The sequence below is a fragment of the Bombus terrestris genome, chromosome 16 (assembly GCF_910591885.1).
Source record: "Bombus terrestris chromosome 16, iyBomTerr1.2, whole genome shotgun sequence".
Taxonomy (NCBI): Eukaryota; Metazoa; Arthropoda; class Insecta; order Hymenoptera; family Apidae; genus Bombus; species Bombus terrestris.
This window is the reverse complement of record NC_063284.1, coordinates 5,852,702-5,876,256: the sequence shown is the minus strand read 5'-3', so window position 1 is coordinate 5,876,256 and position 23,555 is coordinate 5,852,702. Positions and strand designations below refer to the sequence as shown.

At 45.7% G+C, this 23,555-nt stretch overlaps 1 protein-coding gene across 4 annotated transcripts in view; it reads left to right on the top strand.

Moving 5' to 3' along the window:
- The window catches only part of LOC100643062 (GATA-binding factor C), a 96,343-nt gene that overhangs the window by 20,855 nt on the left and 51,933 nt on the right, over positions 1 to 23,555 (top strand). For all 4 annotated transcript variants that reach the window (XM_048413575.1, XM_048413576.1, XM_048413577.1 and 1 more), the window contains exons 3-4: positions 3,026 to 4,267; positions 10,665 to 10,810. In XM_048413575.1, the coding sequence (XP_048269532.1) occupies positions 3,026 to 4,267; positions 10,665 to 10,810 (1,388 nt within the window). The remainder of the gene's footprint in view (positions 1 to 3,025; positions 4,268 to 10,664; positions 10,811 to 23,555) is intronic.

The window sequence follows — 23,555 nt, the reverse complement described above, 5'->3', positions numbered from 1 at the left end:
AGTTTTTATCTGAGGAGCTCCTTTGTCGAGTCCCACTCGACGTTCTTTCATGTACAAATCGATAGATGTCCTAGAAAAGCAGGATTGCATCCTGGAAATTGTTTCAAGATATATGATACACTTAAAAATTAGAAAATACAACAATAGTGTTAATAAAACTGATATTTAAGTGAATATGCTTCTTCCTTTATTTGTTTAAATTGTCTTATTTTCTAGTTGAAGTAAATTTCAAATAAAACATTTAAAAGCTGCTGGTAACGAAATTGAAATAAAATTCACAGTGCAAAGGGTTAAATTGTTTCAAGATATATCATACACTTAAAAATTAGAAAATACAACAATAGTGTTAACAAAACTGGTATTTAAGTGAATTTCGTTTTTTCCTTATTTATTTAAAATTGTCTAATTTTTTCGTTGAAGTAAATTTCAAACAAAACACTTAAAAGCTGCTGCTAACGAAATTGAAATAAAATTCAGAGTGCAAAGGGTTAAATTGTTTCAAGATATATACACTTAAAAATTAGAAGATACAACAATAAAATAAAACTGGTATTTAAGTGAACTTTATTTTTCCCCTAATTTATTTAAAATTGTCTTATTTTTTAGTTAAAATTAATTTCAAATAAAATACTTAAAAGCGTTCGGAGCTGCTGGTAACGAAATTGAAATAAAATTCGCAGTGCAAAGGGTTAAATTGTTTCAAGATATATCATACACTTAAAAATTAGAAAATACAACAATAGTGTTAATAAAACTGGTATTTAAGTGAATATGATTCTTCCTTTATTTATTTAAAATTGTCTTATTTTTTAGTTAAAGTAAATTTCAAATAAAATACTTAAAAGCTGCAGCTAACGAAATTGAAATAAAATTCGCAGTGCAAAGGGTTAAATTGTTTCAAGATATATCATACACTTAAAAATTAGAAGATACAACAACAAAATAAAGCTGATATTTAAGTGAATTTCTTTCATCCCCTATTTATTTAAAATTGTCTTATTTTTTAGTTAAAGTAAATTTCAAACAAAAAACTTAAAAGTTGCTGGTACTGAAATTGAAATAAAATTCAGATCCCTTATTTATTTAAAATTGTCTTATTTTCTAGTTAAAATAAATTTCAAATAAAACACTTAAAAGCGTTCAGAGCTGCTGGTAACGAAATTGAAATAAAATTTACAGTGCAAAGGGATAAATTGTTTCAAGATATATCATACACTTAAAAATTAGAAAATACAACAATAGTGTTAATAAAACTGGTATTTAAGTGAATATGATTCTTCCTTTATTTATTTAAAATTGTCTTATTTTTTAGTTAAAGTAAATTTCAAATAAAATACTTAAAAGCTGCAGCTAACGAAATTGAAATAAAATTCAGAGTGCAAAGGGTTAAATTGTTTCAAGATATATCATACACTTAAAAATTAGAAAATACAACAACAAAATAAAGCTGATATTTAAGTGAATTTCTTTCATCCCTTATTTATTAAAAATTATCTTATTTTCTAGTTAAAGTAAATTTCAAACAAAAAACTTAAAAGTTGCTGGTACTGAAATTGAAATAAAATTCAGAGTGCAAAGGGTTAATATCAACGTCTGTCGATTTCACCGAAAAATAACTCGGAAATGGTGGGGGGACATAGAAAATGCACAAAACAAACTATCAAATACAAACGTGCAGATACTGACGAACGGTAGCCAAGAATATAGCGCGAGGTATTTTGCAAAATTGGCGATCGCGAGCTTTCACCGAGATCTTGCTCTCTTGTTTACTTTCCATCTAATGCACAAGATCCAATTACAGGCGGGGCATCGCTGCATTCGATTAATTGCATGACGCTGCAGCTGCTCGTCCCGTGCTCTCCCTCTTGATATTACGTTTCACGCTCCTAAATTTAGACGACTTTCCACAGCAGAACCACGTGCATCTTCGACTCGTCGTTCGTTAGCAACTAAAACCTTCATCTCGATACGATCTCTCTCGATTCTCGGTGATTTCGGCCCATTTTCCTTCTGTTGGACGACAAAATTTCTGACGACCAAGTCGCTGCTGCGGGAACCGTAAGGCCACAGGTAGAGTCGTAAGTTTAGCGAGGAATACGGAGCGTGACGTCGACTCGAAGCTCGAATTAACGGTCGTAATTCAGCTGCGCCAAGGGGTGCAACGGGGTGGAGTTTGGCAAAACATTCGCTCGTTATCAGCGTATGCCGCCGAGGTGGCGGAGCAACGCCAGCAAGAACCATTCGATATATCGATCGTGCTCGTGCAACTTGCACCCGACGTAAGCAGGCTTGCGCCCGAGTCACGAATTTGCACGAAACGATTCCTTTTCGCGGAACCGGGTGGAGGCAATGGTTGGAGGAAACGCGAATCCTGGATAGGCAACGTTGCAACGTTGAAATCGTTAATGAACGTCTAATTATACTTAGCCAGAGGCGGAGTCAATCTTCTCTTTCTCTCTCTCTCTCTCTCTCTGTCTTTCTGGTATAGGGATGTACGGAATATAAGGGTGAATGCACGATGGCGTACGTTAGAGGGATGAAAAAAGGGGGAGAAGCGATGATAGCGCGCGTGTCGAGCGAGAGCGGGCTTTGCGCGCGTAATTAAGATGTCCTCGGCAATTAGCTGCCTTTACGATCGACGTAAAAGCCGATCATTCCGCGCACGCACGAATCAGGTTCTTCTCTCGGGCGCAGCAAACGATCGCGTTGTTACGAGACATGTGGAGCACGTCGCGTCGCGACCATCTCTGTCTTTAGGCGTGGAATTGCCGCGTTTGATAGTAGATGGACCTCGTGCAACGATAAGCTCGCGGCCGAAGCTGGAACGCGAATACGATCGTGTTTTGCTCTCAACGAGATATCGAGCAAGGTATTGTCGATTCTTTTCTTTTTTCGTCGAGATATCCGCTGTGTTTCGTACGAGGCACAGCTGAGATCTCTGTAGATAGGGTGCCTGTACGTGGAAGATTGAGAAGGAAAAGAGCGAAGAGTCGTCTAACCAATCCGTTTCCGTGCGTTCTTTCAGCAAGGATGTCGAGCAGCGGCGTGACGAGCGGACCGGTGAGCCAGGTCTGTCGACCGCACTTCCACAGTTCCGTGCTGCATCCATGGCTTTCGGGCAGCGGGGCGGACACCTCGAAGACGCCCTGGGGATTCCCGACGACGACAGGCTCGAGCGGCGGCGGCGCGGTCAGCGACGATAAACCGCAGAGCCCCCTGGGCTCGTCCCTGCCGCCGACAACCGGCAGCCTGTCGAGTCACGGCGGTGCCGGGGCTGGCCACCATCTGTTTTCCTTCCCGCCGACGCCGCCGAAGGACGCCACCCCCGACAGCATCACCGCCAGCACCACCTCCAGCACTACCAACAACAATAACAACAACACCAGTAGCGCAAACAACAACAACAACACGAGCAATCCTCTGTCAGGGTTAGGTGGCGGAGCGAGCAGCGAGTATCAGGCGGCGGTGGCCCACGCGGCGGCGATGGGCGTGTTCATGCACCATCAGGACGCGCTGGGTGCAGGGGGCGCGAGCTCCTGCGACGTAAAACCGAGCGTGATGTTAGGCCACCATCACGGAGCACCATCGCCGCCGCATCAGCAACACAACGGGACTACGAACACAGGAAACGCTGGGAACGGGACGAACGGCGGAGCGACCGGTCAGGTGAAGCAACGAGAAGGTAATAACCAGTCGGGCAGCGTGTCCGGCAGCCAACAGGCGAGCACCACGCAACAGCAACAGCAGCAGCAGCAACAGCAACAACAGCAACAAGAGGCTGCGTATCAGGGGAACAACGTGGCGGCGGGCGGTGGTGGCGGTGGTGGCGGTGGTGCGAGTTCACCGTCGTGTAGGGACAGTTACGCGGCCGCTGCCGCCGCCGCCGCCGCAGCCGCGGCCGCGGCTGCCTCCAACACCCACCATGCCACCTCCGGATCCCAGTACGACCCGGCAACCAGCGCGTATAACATGTACCAGCACCTGCAGTATCCTAGTACCACCCACCACCATCACCATCACCATCATCACGGCGCCTCCTCGTCGTCTTCTTCGTCTTCGTCCCACAACCCGCACAACGGGACCGCGGTTTCCGGTATTTTCGGGCATCACGCCGCCGCAGCCGGGGCCGGCAACGCGACCGGCGTGGCCGGCGTTAACGTCGACTCGAAGTTGTTGGTCGGTCACGCGCACGCCAACACGCCGAGCTCGCCTTCCGCGCAGCAGCAGCAGCAGCAAAAGCCCAGGAACAAGTCGAGGACGTCCGCCGGTAAGCGGCACGCCTACCACCTTTCCCTCTTACTTTCTCTTTTCTTTCGTTTTTCTTTTCTTATCCCTTGGGTTCTCCTTGATTTTCGGGATTCCTTGGTTTTCAAAACGCAACCGCCTAGTCTCCGCAAGTTTCTAGCCAGTTTTCGCAAGATCCAAGCCGCGCTTGCAGACTACGATAGAGAACTACGAACACGACATAATCAGACGTCTGATGGATTATTTCTGATAGATCATCGCAACTACACCGCGTTTTACCAGATTTACCATTCACCGACGCGTTACTCCACGCAGTCTAATCGCAAAAGTACACTGTCGGCGACGATCGACCTACCGTTTAGGATCATCGATGTCCGGCATAAATTACTTGCTCTCAATGGATTTTACTTTCTAGTAATACCATTGTCGATCTATCGCATTCGTATCAGCCGCGTCTTGTAACGTAGAATGCTAAGCGAGGTAAAATTTCTTGGAATTGTTCGACGGTGGCCACAAAAAGTACCGGCACAGTATTGTATCGCAGCATTTACATAACCATTTACGCGGAAGGTGTTTGTACACCGTGGTATTTATTACAACCTATTATTTATCATCGTTGTACGTATTATTCGCAATTAGTCAGCTATATCGAAGTATATGAAACTGAACTGCGCAACCTGACAAAATGCGCTTCGTCGTAAACCACAGGCGTGTGAGTGCCAATATGTTTTGTAGCCACTGTAGGTACCTGATACTAATGGCCGGCAGTGTGAGCACGCGTATTGGCCGAAAGTGCCAACGTATACAAGTAGAATAACATAGCGACGCGTGACAGTGAGCGATAGAGAAACAGAGTATCTACCTCGATCGTCTTTCTCTCGGTTATCTTGGTAGCTGCGCGGATACCAACGTACTTGCGGAGACGAGGCCGTGCGAGTGCTGTCGTTTCTGGTCTTGGACTTTTTCCCTGTCTGGACGTGGAACGTAGCAAGTTCCACGCAGTAGAATGGCCAGTTCGTGATCGGACGAGCCTCGTTCCCACCGAAACGACCGCACCCCATTTCACTTTTTCTTTCCTTTGGTTTCACGTTAACGCTTTTGGTTTCCTTAATTTTGCTTGCACGCACGAACCCCGGTGCACTCGACCATCCGCAAGCACTCGAAGCACCGGAGTTCGCGCGGTTTTTCGCTTTCAGTTCCAGTATCCTTCGTTTGCTTTCACTTTTGTCACACCGGGTACTTTTTCGTTGGTTTTATTTATCGACTCGAGGTTCGCCTGCACGGCGTTCCTCGCGCCAATCGATATTCCTCGAGCACTCGTTCCTAGAATATAGCGAGGCACGAAGAACACCACTTCTTTCTCCAAGAAGAGAAACCTCGAGTCGTCTTTCTTTTTTTCTTTTCTTTCTTTTTCGATTTCGTTCCGTTTTTTCATCCCCGAACGAGCTTTTGGTGGCGGTCGTCTTTCGCTTACGGTTCGTTGATACGAACGACCAACACGTCTCTATATATATATATATTTTCTCTTTGTTTTTTTTATCGAAACGAGCTGAGTGTTGTCGGCGAGAGGGAGACACACCGACGCGTATTTTTGTATTTTTGCCTCACCGATGTGTTTTTTGAGTGGCACCCGCGAGACGTCGAGCGTGAACAGCACCACACCTGATTGATTTTTATGACGAACGTGGATGCACAGGGAGGGACACCGAGAAACGGCAACGCCTAGACGTCTCTGATTCCGAACACATAACAATCTCGTTTATTTGTTTCGAACAACGTCTATGATACCGCAGACGTTGCACGGTAATGTCTCTCGATAATTGTCCGAAAATGGGCACAAGCGCCGAGCAATTATCGGATCGTGGAATCGACTCTGAAGCTACAGATGACGTGTGCCATTTTGCATGGGACGTGGAAAAGGACAACGCGAGTGAAAAAGGAAGAGACCCGAGGATTGCCTCTGGAAAACGAACCATATCGGCGAGACAATATTAACTGCGATGACGAAAGATTTTCAATGTTCTTATATACGTCGATCTCTTAGCAACGTGATATTCGCATATTTCCATATTTAATGACGTTAACTTACTTTCCGTCGTTAAACGCGATTTAAACTATACCGTGTTTGGTCTCGTTTTAATCAGAAAAGTCTGGCAAACTGGTTGGTCGAGGTTTAATTAAAGAAAAAGTCACAGGCAAAAGAGTTTCGTTATTGCGTTAGTATTGTCACGCTGACGTTTAAATTCGGATCGGATTACGCTGGTCAGCGGACGAGATTCGCGCTGCGTCAAAGGAAACTCATGGAAGAAGCTGGTCTAGCGATGCAGACGACGACCGGACATTTATCAAGTATGTACACCACGGTGGGCAATTATCGAGACGTTACTGTTGCTCTTATTTTTTTTTCGAGGCGTCGGAGACGCTCGAGCGTCCGCTTGCAGGCGACTCGACTCGGCGCATTCCTTTCTCTGTGCCTTTCTCTCTGTATGGTTCTATTATATATATATATATTTTTTATAAATACACACAGGTGTAAGACACACACGCGCGGGCGAATCAGCACACACGTACCTGTTTCTTGTTTTTTTTTTTCTATGTATCTCTCTATCTCGATGTGGTGTGGCTACATGCTACTCGTTTTTTGGTTTTGTCACTGGCAAAAATCTCCCTCTCGAAAAGAGTCTGCGGACCAACGTTTTTGCCGTGCTTTCTCGCACGATTTTTCTCTGCGCCACGTTCCAACGAAGCGTTCGACCGATCAACTCAACAGCCAATTCTTTGATCCGGGGAAACTGTGCCGCGGATACTCGAGCCGTTTGACGGAAAACTAAAGGGCGGCCACTCGCCACAGCCGCAAAGCGGCAGGAAAATCGGCCAAAACGGAAATCTGGGTCGCCGCTGGCGATCGAAGGGGAGGTAGAAAGGGGCGGAGGGGAACGGGAATGGGAATGAAACGGTTGAAAAATGCCGGATACGTTGATTGCGGTAATAATAGCCGGTCTGCGGCGAGGACGGCGCGGCGTGGTAAAAATCCTAATTCCGGGAACAATGGCCCGACTTCGCGGCGTGGAAGTCCGCTAATTAAATCGACTTACGACACACACAACGCACAGCGTGCCAGCCTCGATGACTGCGAAGCCAGACAAATCCGTGGATCTCGTACAAAGCTACGACCAAATGTATCTAAATGCTCTTTTAAATCGCTAGAATTCCAACTATATTAATTACAACCGATATAACTTATACAGGGTGTCTTCTAATAAACGAGCAATGTTTGAGTAATCGTTGCGGTACCTAAAAGCGATAAGAACGTGGCTCGTATCCACTTGGGCTTCTTCGATCTCGTTTACGAGATACAGCGAATTTTCTCTTCCATCGTTTCGTATCTAATTTGTCTTCGGATATGCCGCAAACGATTTTCTTGTGTTCGAACGCGTGTCCGCAGACTTGCAGACGTCCGTCTCGCTATCGATGCACGACTCCTTCGATCCAGCCAGATATTTCTTAAATTTGTCGAAATCCTCGTTCAATTTTATGGCCGTGTGTTCCAAGAACTTGAAGAGGTGTGGATTATACGAGAGACTTGGAGTACGCCCACGAGGAAACGTGCAACGTACGCGTGCATTGAGACGCAAGGAAGTAAATTTGAGTACGAAGGTAATCAGATACGAAATGATAGAACACCAAACTCGTTACGCAAGTATATCTCGTAAACAAGATCAAACGGCGTCGATTGGAAGGCTTTTTTTCAACGCTGTATCCGTTGCTGAAATATCGTTCGCTTGTTATGAAACAGCCGGTATACGTTATAGTTGTATGGTTTCGGTAATTGGAAAAAGAAAAAAAGAAAATCTAAAAATTCTTCGTTTTGACGAGTTGTTGTGGCGCGAAGGCTGTCCGCGAACAGAACGGACAGCTTTTGCGCGAAAGAACCGCGTCACGCCGCGCCTATCGAGTCGAAAGTAAAAATTTAGCATTTCTAATTCGCGAGAGTTACGGGTCTCGAAATACACGCGACGCGTATAATTTTCATCTTCGTTAGAATGTTTCTTTCGGCTAATAGCCGTAGAGAGATTTCTCTGCCGCGGATGCTTTTATTAATTAATCGTTAACGAAGACGCGTGTTTTTGCCACAAGTGAAAATTGCAATTAACGAGCCAGCTCATATTCCGTTGATTTTCTCCTCGCAGCGTTTCATGCTCTTTAATTCGAGCGTCGTTTTCGTAAAAAAAATCATCGTAGGCCTGGCGATTCGAAAGTTTACACGACAACGTTTCATCCGCAACCATTTTCGCGCAGCAATCGTTCGCAATCGGAATTGAGAAGAAGAAGAGGAAGAAGAAGAAGAATAAGAAGAAGAAGCAACAGCAAGAGTCGCCGGGCCAAATTCGTGACGGAACGCCGGTTTCCTCGTCCTGGATCATAATTCATCCGTTTATGGCAAAAGTGGCACGGCTTCCATCGGTCTCGTTCCCCCGGTCGAACTCGTCTTTTCGTCGAAACAATCCGCCTCTTTCTCGTAAACATCGTTTTCTCGGACGCGATACCGAGACGTTAACGATCAGCGATCGCAATTAAAACAATCTCGTGTAGTCGTCTGTGAATGAACGTGCGGACTTGCGACACGATAAATCGCGTTGAAAGAGCAAAGATTACGATTAAATTAGAAATCGTCGGATGTATCTTTTTTTCTTCTTTTTTTTTCCTTTTTTTTTTTCTTCTAATATTATCCTGCCCCTCTGATTAATCGAAGAGTTTTCGAATCGCTCTTTGGCCACGTCGGTTGCGTAAGATTCGATAAGAAATACGCCTGGGCGCAGTCTACAGATCTTTTGCAGTCATGGCGAACGCTCGGTTCAATCTCGAGGAGGATGCAGCTCGAAGGACCACTTCGAGAGACGCGGATTTCACGGCTCGAGGAAAATTCTTGCCTTTTCATCGGATAAAAATTCTCCCCTCCCTTCACTTCTCTTCTCTTCTCTTCTCCCGTCGTACGATTCCCAAAACTTTCAGGCTCGTTCCTCGTTAGGCAAATAGAGAATAGTCAAAGCGATAAAAAGTACGTTTGATCGATTTATGGCGAGTACACAGCGTGTTACGATTTTTATCAAAGTATACGAATGAACGATCGGTTATTATCTAATTAGGAGCAACGACTATTACTTTTTCATGAAATCACGCCATAAATCTGTAATTGCGTTTGAAAAAACGTAGCAGTAACATACTTTGATATTTATTATACGCAGGTACTGCTGTAATTAACTACGGTTAATTGCCGCTGTAATTAAGAAATTTGAAAAATCCGAAGACGAAGGATTTGTTAGGTAACAAATTAATTTTATACGTCCTGGGAATTGCACACGTCGCTTTTATCATTGCACATTGATTTCCAGTAATCGGTTAAACCGGTTGTAGTATTAGTATCGTACGTAGTTAACACGATTATAAGAAATATAGTCATCGCCGTTTAATTTCTCTATAATTCTATAACTACATATTTTACAACCATAACTGTCCCATTTCTTTCTTCTTCGTCACCCTATCTCTTCAGACGTCTCTTCTTCTTCATCTATTTTACTCGTAGAACAGTCTGTATCTCTTCGTACATCTTCTCTTTACTTAAATCATTTTGCTCGTAACAAGCGTGAAATACACAAAGGATAGGAAGATCACGTTAAATGGTAAAACCAAGTAATCGAAAGGTACGCGTATTGCGATGCATCTCGGGTCGCGACAGACCCAGGTAGAATCAAACGGACGATAATTAATCATGGAAAAAGAATACGACGCCTGAAACTTTTGATCCTTCCCTTTCCGTGTGCTGTCTGGTGGGGGTTAGAACTAACGATACCAGGTCTGTTCATCCTTCGTCGTGCAATCCCATCTGAAACGTCGTCCCCGCTATTAACAAGCCGCTATCGGACGATCGTGTTCGATCCACGAGTCCTTCGAACGGCCACGGTCCTAAAGAGACTCTGCTTTTGCTCTGGTAATCGCTTGATATGGTATGTCTGCAACTGCATGCGACTCCCATCACCGATCTTCGTGACTTGGTGTCCGCGTCGGGCACGCTGACTCGTCGAAATCCTCCCGTTTTCTTCTTAAACGATCTTCGTAGAACTTCAAATTTTCCAGTTGTTCGGTCGTTTCGAGAAGCCAGCGTGCTCGAGCTTTTTCCCGATACGCTCGATCGGACGATATTGGAACGGAATTCTTCCAAACATTCAACTGTCAGGATACTTTCGCATGGTCGGAGCTTAGTGGAAAGTGTAAAATTAAGCGAAATGAAAAGTAACGGAGGAAGAATACCATTGCTGTTCGTTCGATCGACGTCACCGAACGTAGCTTCTCTTTGACACGAAGCGTTCGAACACCGAGGGATTAATCAATTTGTTGTTTTGACGGTGCGACACCGACAGAGGGCCGCGAGTGTGTGAACTGCGGCGCAACTTCTACGCCTCTGTGGAGACGAGACGGCACTGGTCACTACCTCTGCAACGCTTGCGGACTCTACTACAAGATGAACGGACAAAACCGACCTCTCATCAAGCCGAAACGACGCCTGGTAAGTACCTAAGCTGAATCATTTTGCTACACTGGCGTGCGCAAGTACTTGGACACCTGGCGCCATCGGAAAATTATATTATATTTATATATTTCCAACGAACAATGACTCTTCGATTAATCGGAATCAAACGGTCCGCCAAGTCAAAGTCGAAGGAGGAAATAGACGCGCGTCTATGGAGTTTCATATTCACCTGCGATAATAAAATTTCCGAACGTGTTATTCTCAGAACGCCTGTGATTTTCGTACAACTTGTATCGTTTTATCTATACTAATTAATATTAACTAACGTTCCCATCAATATGTACCAAGCGTACATGGCCGTTGTACGTTTCATTTATCTGTGATAATTCGTGAGTGTCGAAATGCTTATGCATGCCGGTGTATTTTTACTCGGGAAGGATCGAAGACGCACACAGCCTTCGTGCCATTTGCATTGTAAAGTCGTAGAAAGGAAACTTTACGTAACGACCAGGCGTCGTCGAAAAATGTTAGTTGGAACGTCGGACCTTGGCTAAGCGGTTTGACCTGTGCGCGTATCGGAAATCCGAGATTACAGAGCCGCTTGCAAAAGCGTCAGTGGGTTTTCGTTCGGAGTAAACCGGAGGCAACCGACGAATCGTCTAGGAGCTGGTGCACCTGTCTGCCTCGTAAAAGCGTGTCCTTGATCGTTTCCTCGGTGCGCATCGAGCTGCACATTACACTTAATTAATACACGCTCGCGATACACGGCAGTTGTGTGTTTCTCGCGATATGCAGATGCAGTCATCAGAATGCAAGATAAAACAAGGCCAAGCTAATTTCCTATATACGCGGCTATTAACACACCACGTTCCCGTCCGCGTATTCCTCGTCGATTCCGGCGTTACGAGCTGTCCGAAAATCGCGCACAGACGATTTTCCATCAAAGGAAAATGGTGTCTCGTTCGAGCAGGTTTGTTTTGGCAAAACGATCGTTAGTGCGTTAAAGCGAGCGAAGCTTCGATTCGAACGCGTTTCCCAACGATTCGTAGTTTGCTTCTGACAAATGTCTTTCGACGAAGAAAACTGCTGACTTTGAAATTGCACTGTAGCAAATAGCAGTAGGAAGATATATGCAGGTTGGCCGTGAGATACGATCAATCTGGTTCGATCAAATGCCATGAATATCCATTAGCGCGCAGCCGCAAAAAATCATAATTTATCGTTTCGCGGCTTTGCACCTTTCTCGAATGAATTATTTGTTGCGAGTTTGACAAAACTGAGTCTCGGCCAGCAGCGAATATACCACCGTGCGACGCGTTAGAAATGGAAATTTCGGATCACCAGGTATCGGTAGGGGCGGATCGATAACGCGAAGGGTAACCGGGGCTTTCGTGCGATCGGCTCGTACGACTCGTGCGAATTCCATCTATTTTCGTCGAGCAGACGCTCTGGCACTTACGCAGACGGAATGGCGAAACTCGATATCTTCCCTCCTTCCTACGTCAGATTCATAAATTTCCACGGAATAGCTGGCTTTGGGAAAAACGTTCGGCCGACGAAATCGCTGAAGAATCGTCGATTCGAAGTGAAAGTGCAGGCTTTCGGCCAGTGGATCGTGGCGAGTCGCGTTCGCGAGAGAAGAGCCTGCATTCCGCGGATGCAAAAGCGCATAGCACGGTGACGTTTCACTATCCCTCTCGCGCGCTTTCTCCCGTGCGCGATAGAGCAAAGCTGATGGATTCAAGCTTTTTCTTGCCGCCACCTGCTCCTCTAATTACGCCGCTCACGCACGCACTAGATTTATTAATCGTCGCGTTTTTGCCATCATTTGTCGGCCGGCTGCCTCGGCCTATCAACTCGCCAAGCGCCATCTCCAGCTTTTGTTCAGGTTCGCGCGCAGATCAACAAATCGAAGCGGTTTCCAACGAGTCGGATTTTTTGTCCAGCGAAATGCCATTGGTTTTCGAAGTAGGAAAACTGGAAACTGTTGCAGAGAAACGGGCAAAGCGGGAAATACATCGGCTCGCGGCCGTTGCTCATCCCCAGGGTGCAAAGATCGCATAGTTGTTAAAACTTTCTGCTCGTTTCATTTATCGTTTCATCGGTTTCCACGTGGAAGATAGTCATCGAGACTCGAACATTTATTTCTTCGTTGATCATAGTGTTCTAGTAGAAAACTGTAGCTAAAGAGACGCGCGTAACGCGAAGTGTGTAGTAAATACGCGTCTCTCGGTTCCTACACCAAACGGAGCTGATCGCTCGCGAAGTGCGCGCGAATGCCAGAAAATTCGAAGCGCGTGTTTGAAACGCTGCAACATCGTACGGAAAAACGCTCGATACCATGGAACAGTGGCCTGAACAATTCGTCCGCGATATAGTTGGTTTTCCCGGAAACAGCGAGGGTCTAACGATCGCCGCGTAGTCGGCGTCAGCTCAAATATTATGACAGCGCGACGAGCCGAGCCCGCCCACCTATCACTCACACAGAGAGGACGTACTCGCGTAGATCGGTAGGCGCGAGCCGAACCTATAAAATATGTATCGGTTTAAACCGGTAGGCGTCGCCTGATCGCCGGCACGCGTGTCACATTTTCGGCCCGACGCTATAATTTTCTTGCCGTGGCCATTTCCTCGGGCAGCAGCAGGCTTTCTCTGCGCTGTGTGTTTTAATAATCGACCACCGGTCTCCACGAAACTTTGCCCTCCATGTTACGCGAAAGCACCGGTCACGTCGAATAAATCATTCACTAGCGTCGTATTTTTTGGTAATTGCTACGAGCCTTGTTCCCTCGCTCGCCTTTTCCCCGTTGCTTCTGATATTTCGAGCTTCGGCTCCTTCGACTTGCCATCGAACTCGGACAGAGCATCGGGATCGATTAATTTTTGCTTAGAAAAATACGTACAAGACGAATATCGGGCGATAACATGACGCGTAATATTTGGATTCCTTAAAGGTTTGTCCCGAGTGCAACTATATTCCCCTAACGCACGCGTTTATGTACGTTGATCCAGAGTATCCATCTAACCGCACTGTAATTTTTAGCTGCTCTTACACATTTACAGAATGCAAATCCTGTCACCAGGTAGAATTCTACCATTTTTTGTACTAATTTCATAGAGCAATTCGCAAGACAATAGATTTGTGACGACACTCGACAGTTAATACCATTACTCGACGCTAATTAGAGTCGAACGACGATAGCGCAGTGGTTAGCGACTTAGGTTGCGAACGTTGGGGACCGGGTTCAAATCCCCGGCGACCGTATTCCGATTTTTCTTTCCACGATTCTTAAATGAGAGGAAAATGCGACATCCGCATCCGCAGCAGACATTAACTCGGCCCCTACAAGAGCAGTAGAGCGCTAACTTAACAAACTAACTACGATCATAACACTACTCCACCTTAGATTAGTTAGTATGAAAGCAGCCATCACTAACTCGGACTCTACACGAGCAGCAGCGCACTAAACTTAACAAACTAACTACAATCATAACATTACTCCACTTCAGATTGGTTAGTGTGAGTGCAGCCTATCACTAACTCGGCCCCTACAAGAGCAGTAGCGCGCTAACTAAACAAACTAATTACAATCATAACATTACTCTACCTCAGATATTGGTTAGTGTGAGAGAAGCCATCACTAACTCGGCCCCTACAAGAGCAGTAGCGCACTAAACTAATAAACTAATTACAATCATAACATTACTCTACCTCAGATTGGTTAGTGTGAGAGCAGCCATCACTAACTCGGCCCCTACAAGAGCAGTAGCGCACTAAACTAATAAACTAATTACAATCATAACATTACTCTACCTCAGATTGGTTAGTGTGAGAGAAACCATCACTAACTCGGCCCCTACAAGAGCCAGTAGCGCACTAAACTAATAAACTAATTACAATCATAACATTACTCCACCTCAGATTGGTTAATATAAAAGCAGCCATCATCACTGTTATAGTGTGTGCTCGTAGCATTTGACTCATATCCAATGGATAATTCCTCATCACTGCCATGCTCATTCTACAAAACAGATTGATTTAAAAACGTATATTGAATCATTCATTTTCGGTTGTAATTCGGGACGTAGCTAAATATATTGTTGTGATTAGCTAGCTCTACAAGTGATTTTCTAGAACTTGGTTTCTTAACCCATTTGCATCATGGCCCTACTTAAGAGGACTGGTCCTATGACCACGTGCGGTCAATGATAGGTGCAGTTAAATGACATTCGAATTCTTCATGGAGTTTATCGAAAATTTACTATTCAAAACGATTATTGGTAGACCCCATGTTACTTCGCCAACGTCGCATCTTACATTCTTCATAACAGAGGGAAAAAGAAAAGATTATTTATTTAAAAAGAAAATAAGAAATAAGAAATTAAATCATATTATTTCCCGTGGAATTCTTTAAAACGGTCAATACAATAAACTGATATAGGCGAGATGCTGAGAAACGGGTCAAACGTGATTTCTCACATCTAAAGAATACTTGACGACTGAAATAAAAAGCAGTCGCAGCGTAATAATCCGCGCTTCGATGCAAATGAATTAACTTATGGTCCAATCTATTGTTTCTATTATACAGTATTCAAACAAATTGTTCAAGTTGATAGGTTTTCTAAGCACATTTGTATTCCGGTGTGCGTATATCGTTGGTAGGTTTTTTAACGCAACATGTTACGTTATAAAGGTGAATCGTGAAGCGGACAGGATGCGATAAGTGGGAAACGTGAGTTATAATTGGAAGGGAAATTTCGAAATACGATACCGTGGAAGGAAAAGATGGGAATCGTTAGTTACACCGAAACTGAAGGCTGCGCTATGAAATACAAATTAAAAATGGAAATACGACAAGCTGGGTATTAAAAGGGAAGGAAGAGTCGACCAATGTGTAGTACAAGGTTGAAAATAAGCAAGTTATGGAATTACAAAGTAGCAAATTAAATCAGTAGCCTTGTAACACGGTGTATAACTTTGTAAATAACGTCGATAAATTAGCATTTTTCCACTTCGGATCTCTCAATACGCGGTTCATTCGCAGCACAATTCTTTAGCCCTTCGACGCTCCCATGAAATTTATAGTTTCGATACAACAAACCTGTACGTTTCCTACGTTGCGATATACTCGTGTTGGCGATAAACAGCGTGAAAAAGAAAGCAGAGAGTGTGAACGTACAACGTTGGTCGTAACAAGGCGTCGTCGAGGGGGGACAGGGGTCGATCGACCCCCTCGCGAGACCTCGTGGAAAAAGGCCCCGAAAAATAGGAGGAGCCACCCGGGCCATATGCTTTTCGCACAATATGTCGCGTTTTTACGGGGCCGAGCCATGGGAGCGAATCCGGTCGCAGATGTGACGAGAGAGGAGAGAAAGAGGGCCGCCGATACGATCAGCGAAACAAAGGGCGGCCACCACCAGGTATTCACCCCCTTCTTCCCCGTACTCTGTCTCTGCGCCGAAATAATAAAGTCGTGGCACATATCGGGCCACGTGAAAACGCATTGTGCCGACGTGTCTCTTCCACGGAAATTCCAGCCGTGCGTTATTATGAACGGGTACGGTCTAACGTGCTCGAAAGCCCCGATGGGCCAGATAGCAAGGGTTGAAACCCTCTCTTCGTCGCTCGGCGCGTCGTCCCGCTCAACCGACCGCCGCCATTTTTGATTCGTTGCGCAGATAGCCTGGAACAGCTGGCAAGTTTTCGCTGCTGCTTTTTTTTCCTCTCTTCCTTTCTGTCCGCGCCGCGTTTCTACCTTCTCTTTTTTTCTTTTTTGCCGGTTCCTTGCCCGGCTGGATGTCTCTGTTTTATCGGGCCGCAACAGGGGCGAGAACCACCCCTGCTGTCATTGCTTACGGTTACCTTTGTAGCGAACGTGCGTTTGGTTATAAAACTATCGCGGGGTATTTGGCTTTGTTTGTTACGGCGGAGTTCGATTTGTTCGAACGAGATTTTGCTTAATGCCCGATCAACTCAATTTTTGCAAGCTTCAGTCGAGCTATTAGGTCGTCCGAGAAGTTTCTTTCGTTTTGTAATGTGATAAATTGTTTTATATTAGTTTGTTGAATTATGCACGAACGTGATAATAGAACTATGATGAAATGGATCGTACCTGATTCAATAAAATAATATGAAACAGAAATTGTCTATTATCATTTTAGAAAACGAAAGAAACTTTCCGGACAAGCTAATACTTAACGTAGCGTAAGCTTCTGTCGTCCGGACGAGAAATAATACAAAATGAGGAAAATTGACGAGGTTCCATTACGAGAACTCAGGTTCTATAGAAGACAAGTTCAGATAAATAGAGTTTTATCGCAGTGGACGCCGCGTTCAGACTATTCGCGTCAGTATTCGAACCGATGACTCTGTCGAGTCACTGTCGACGCAGCTTACGAGGAACACCGTCGAGAGCAGCTCGTGATAGTTTCAAGCTGCAGATCCGGCCACGAGCTAAGTTCAGCTAAATTCGAGAACGTTCGCTTGGCATCTGTACGAAACTGTGTGCACCGGAAGCACCAGTTATAGCAGAAAGTATACAGATAACGATCACGTCTAATCCGACTTACTGGGCGCAGTTTTCTGTGCAAAATCGCAGTGACGATATAAATTTCATCAATTAAAATTCATCGACACTCCGAAGCAGAACTGTAAGAGCGAACGTAACTCAACGATGAAAGTCATATCGAGTGAGCGAATCTATGGAGCAGATTTAGTAAGGACGAGGAGAAAGATGATCGAAGGAGGTAAATAATTCTGTTGCTTCGAATTGTGAACGTTGCAAAATTGCAACACGTTGCACAACGTGGTCCATGGCTGACGTTAAACGTCATGCGCAAAGGCATTTTCTACGTTTACGTTTAAATGGAAAGCAGGTGGTTGGTAACTGGTGGTACAAGCAGAAAGGGGGTGATTCTACGCGAAAAAAGAAGTCAAAAATATAGAATAAAAATTTTTCGTTTGAGGCTTTGTTTTCGAGAAAATCGACTTTGAATTTTCGCTCGGTACGCGTGCACTTTATCACGTCTCGTTATAACGGATCTCACTGTAGATGGTTGTCTTGATTGACGTTATGTTGATAAATACTTCCAGTTGTCTATTCTGAAGAAATCGCAAGTTGCGAGCAATTGAAAGAAAAGATTATTGTAGCCTTTCATACTTTAAAACAATCGAATACGTTAGAAAGTGTTCATAGAAATTTAATTAGAAAAACAGAAGTGTGTGTTCGGCAGAATGGGCAATATTTTCAGCAATTTTTGCAATAATAAACTTTATTATTACTTCATATTATTCATTATGTATTCCTAATTTTCCGTTACGGCAAAAACAAACTCAAACTGCGATAATATCCATCGAAACAACGATCTACAGTGAGATCCGTTGTAACGAGACGTAATAAAGTGCACGCGTACCGAGCGAAAATTCAAAGTCGATTTTCTCGAAAACAAAGCCTCAAACGAAAAATTTTTATTCTATATTTTCGACTCCTTTTTTCGCGTAGAATCTCCCCCTTTCCGCTTGTACCACCAGTTACCAACCACCCTGTATATCTACCTCCCCTCTTATCCACTCTATTATATTGCACTCCCTTAATTATTCTGTCTCTAAAACTATAGCAACTTTTGGGTTTTAGCCTCCTCGCATTGCTTCCTTCTTGTCGTTCTTCCCCGTCTTGTATTGCCCTTCTCTTCTCTGTTATTGCCTTTAGTTCTATTAGTCCTTCTCCAGTCTCGTTTAGTATTTTTTGTGTGTCCTTTGGTCCTCCCGTAATTTCGCATTCTTCTATTACATGTCTCAGGTCTTCTTCTTTCCTTTTACGTAGCCTTTTTCTCCCTCTTCTTTCCAGTATTCCCTCGCTTTGGTCTCGTTTCCATATCTGAATCTCGCTAATATTTTTCTGTCCTTTCACTTCATCCTCCCTTCCAAGTATTTTGGTAACTCTTCTTTGGTCATTTCTCTGTAATGTATGTTATAGTATCTATTTTATTACCAATTTATTATCGCGTGGCAGAAAATATTTTCAAGCCCAACCTTGCTCGGTTTAACTCACGGCTGAATCTCCGGCTTGGGATGCGCTGAAATACACGCGGAACTCGACGCGCGTTGCGTTCGACGAGAGGAGAGGAATCGCGAGGGCGAAGATACTCGGCGGAAGATTTTCCAACGAGCGAATCCTCGAGAACGTCGTGCAGCCACGAGCAGAGAGGCAGAGGGCATGTGGGGCAGCGGAGGGGCCAGGCTTCTGCGAGGAATCGCTCGTTAACGGCTGTCCTACACGCTCTCCCTTTTCTTCCCTCTCGTCCTGGCGATGGTTATCGCGCGCGCCATGCCACGCCGCGCCGTGCAACGCCGAGTTACGGTCCTCCGGGCGTTCCTGGACATTCCGGTGGCAACAGAAGCGCCAGCGTCGCTCGCGGCACCCGTTAATCCGGCCGCAGGAATTTTTTCCCCGAACTCACCGTCGTCTCGCGTGCCCTTTGACATTTTTTTCGCCGAGTCCGTGGTATCTCGAAGGGGAAGGGGAAACTCGAGAAGAAAATTCGTTTCTCCGTTACCTCTGACTCGGCAACGCGCATAGCGGCTTTCCTATGGCTCGCAAACACGCACGGCACAGACAGAGCACAGTACCTGATGTCGAGGTACCGGAAAGTACGCGAAGAAACAGGAAGTGAAAGTTTGGTGGGAAACGCAAGATGCGAAAATCGGGAAGAAGCAAATACTGGGAAACCTGGTTGTTGCTGGGAGGAGCTGGACGGAGTTCGCGAAATATCTGAGCCGCAGATGGGTTCGTTGAAACGTTTAAGAAGACGTAGAAACAGCTAGGAATCTGCAAGATTGTGTAGCCACGAGAAAAGTCGTCGTGAGAATAAAATATCGAGACACGATACATCGGAAGATGCAGCGAACTGATCGAGATGCGATTGATTGCCACGCTTAAAGAAAGCAACGAGAAAATAAGCCACGTAATGCTAGTTCATCGAGCGAGGAATCGAGCGAGTGTGAGAGGAGTAGATGAATATGTGTGAGCATGTGTTGCACCATAGCCCTGTTTCTCTCTCGCGAGGTTCGAATCGAATGAACATCCGACAAACGTCCAATCTTTCTCCGCGCCTCGTGGTCGTCTCTTACAGCCACGCGCAATCTTGCGCGCTGTGCTGCAAAGATTTTCGAGTATCGAGTTGCGAGAGACGGCCACGTGTCGCGAGCAGGAATCGGCCAGCGACTCTTCCGAGAAAAGAATCTGGTCCGCTTAGCGCGGAATCTCGAACGACCGACGCTGCGGGTCGACGAAGAAAACGTCGTTCGCAGTCACACAATGCGACTAGGTGTCGTCGTTATCCGAGACAAGAATCTACATCGCCATTGTTGCGATTCGCGCGTACAGTTGAATTCGTGAAAGCGTTGTCGCCCGATTTTCCTACTGATCGAAAGTAAAGCGAATTTTCGCCGCTTCCCGAGACCCATCACGTGTTAATTATTATACGGAAGTGGACGTGCCAATGGAAGAAGCAATTGCTGGATGCTCGTCGTGGAAGCTTCGAATCTTAGAAACAGAAGAAATAAACCCGAAGAGAGAGAGAGGAGGAAACGAAGAGGAAAAAAGGCGATTTCCCTGGCAGGCGGATTTCGTGAGATCGGCACGGTGGTTTATGAGCAGCACACGCAGCCATGGTCGGGGGCAGAAACGTCGACTGAATTATGTACCAGATGCAAATGTCGTCGTATTGTCCGGTGCCGGCGGCGTGCTCCATCCATCTTTCAGCTTCCTTGAAAATTCCGCTCATGAGAGACGAGATTTGCATCCGTTCACACTTTGAATACGTCGCTGTCCACCACCGGAGATCCAACCGCGCTCCACTGCTCTCTTTTTCTTTCTTTTTTTTTCCTCGAACGAGAAGGCAAAAGAAAAAAAGAAGAAGAAGAAGAAGAAGAAGATCGTGTCGCGATTCGAGATCTTCCTGTCGATTTCTTCGCCCCTTTATTTCTTCGTTGCTTCTCTGCCAAGTAGAAGTTACTATTTGCTGGAAGGAACAGGTTCCTTCTTCGATGCTCTTCGAATCCTGAAATTCTTATCATCCGCTCGAATCGCGAATTAGACCGACGATCCTCTTGCCGAGCGAAGTTGCGAACGTTTTTGTCGTCTGCGATCTCAAGCAAACAGCCAAATCGCACGAAATTTCAGTCATAAAGCCGCGCGTGATTCCTTGTCGTCGCGACGTTGACGTAGTTTTCAGACGCGGACCACGCGATGCAAACGAGCGATCCGCCGATCGACGCCGGCCAATAAGTTGGTCGCGCGTCTCGTTTCGCCGCACGACAAGCGCCACGATTTATTTCGCGAATTTATGCCGGCCACGATTGCCTACGTCTCTCGGCTGCACCAGTCGGAAGCAATTTACAAGTTAATAGGTTACGCGGTCTTCGACCCTGCATTTATTCCCTGCGATCGCCTAATTGGCTGGTCTACCTCTTTCATGGCCTAAAGGCGTCCAGCTTCTCATCCAGCTTCACGCTCCTCTGTCGAATTTTCCAATCCAGAAACGGGAATCCCCGCCGCTCGCTGGAAAATCGTGCTTGCTTTGACGTTTGAACGGTAGGCACACGCAAACAGTAAACGCTAGCACATTTATCGCAACATTTACGTTTATTGAAAGTGTCGAGGTTATTGGATGCATGAACAGAGGAACGCGTGGATAAATTGTAAAGTGGAAAATATATTTTAATACACAAGTGTAACTACAAGTAGAAATATAATTTGACCTGGTCCAGATCCGCGCGAAAACCCCCAAACCATCGTCGCCTGTCTACTGTCTATGGTCTGCCTTCGTCCCAGTCTGCTGTCTATACGCTGTGGATGGCTTCAGAAAACTGAAAAGACCAGATGTAGAGTTTTCTTACCAGTGGTGACCACACCAACGGAAAGAGCCAATGAGATCTAAGCGAAGTAGCGTGAAACATAGAAAGAGGATCGAGGTGTAAGTCACATCGGAGTGTACAGCGGACGAATTGGGACATTGGGTTGGCAACTAAGTGATTTTGTCAAGGCCACCTAATGACAATCCTAATGCCTTTCCTTCTTCCCTATTTTGCATCTACAGCATGGTAAACCTACCTTACCATTTTTACAATTTAACAATTTGATGTGTTCCATTGCAGTTCAGCTTCTCATCTATCGGGTTGGAGACCGAGGGTTTTGTCATTAGGTGGCATTGACATTGCTAAATTGCTAAAATTGTCAAATCACATCGTCAAATTGCAAAAATGGTAAAATAGGTTTGCGATGCTGTAGATGCAAAATAAGGAAGAAGGAAAGACATTGGCTTGGTAGGTAGATATTAAATAGCAGGGACTGTGCTAATACTTACGGGCGGCAGCGTACGTTTGGAGAAGGGTGGAGAATTTGAATTTGAATCGCAATCGATGCGATAATAAGAGAGTGGAGTCGAGAGTGGACACCGTTAGCTCGAACAATACTTTTTTCTCGTGGCCGGCCGGCTACTTAAGATTCGGCACGCCACGATTGGATGACCAGTTTCGACTGTCCGACAAGTCGATCGATCATTCACCGACACAAAGAAACAATCGGCCGCTCGATAAACTACCGTGCTGTACAAGCGACGCTCTCGAAATTGATTTACCTCGGCCAATTCGGCTCGCAGCGAGATCGCTCCTCTTTTTACGCCCAACAGATTTGTTGGGAAATTTTCATACGCCGTTTCTTACCTTCGTATTTGACATAAAAAAAAAAAAAAGAAAAACGGGAGACGGTTAATCCGACGTAAAAGTGGTTTCCAAAGAAGGTTTCCACGCAACCGAAATGGAATAATACGCGGCGTAGGCAGAAAAAATTGGTAGGAAGTGGCAGGTGAAACGTAGCAAGGAACAGCGCGTAGGATTTTGCGCGTAGAAGCCGCGCCGCCGTGACCACGCGAGAAAGTACGAAAGAATTTTTCTCGCGTGCGTCCGCTCGCTTCCGTGCTGTGGCCGCTGCTTAAAACGATATTCCCCGGCCGAGAAACCTCGCGGCTAAATAATTAAACCAGCCGACGAAAGAAAATCTTGCGGCTCGTGAACGATAACGAGGTGGAAAAAGACGAGGAGAAGGGACGGCGGAGGGTTGGCGGCGCAACGAAAGAGAAATTCATTTGCAGGGAAGAAAATGGAGTACGAGTGGATTGCAGCCCGCCCATGGAAAAGTCGATCGTGGCCCGAAGAATGCATTGTTTCGAGGTCAGCGCACCAGCCCCGCGTCGTGCACACAGGTGCACGATGCAACCATGTTTCACGGTGATCGATCGTGTGTGCAGCTTGCGATTTATATGCAGGAATGTTTACTCGCAAACGAACACTCGCCAGCGTGTAATTACAGACATTTTCGAAAACTCTTGCTCCACCTTGCCCGAGACCTAGCAATTTCTCCTATTGTCTGTTCTACTTTCGTTCGCCCCACGCACACTCACCGAAATTGTTATCGTTTGCCACATGTGAACGTGATTAAGGGCAGAATGTTGCGTGGTTAGGGTGGAGAAAGAGGTTGGCAAGGGAAGACGAGGTAATCCAGGCTCCTATCGTCGTTTCGAGGCGTCAGCCTCGCTGCCCCTCGTCAAAAGGGAGAAGGAGTCTTCCGAGAAGGATTCGTAGATTCCCTAGGGCAGCTGCGCTCGCTATCATTGGTCGCGATCTCGATGGATCCCACCCGAGTCCTGGAAACGACCCCTCCAGCGATCGAGCACCAATCCTATCCCGTGTTTCCCATGCCGAGGGTAGATCCCTGCCTGG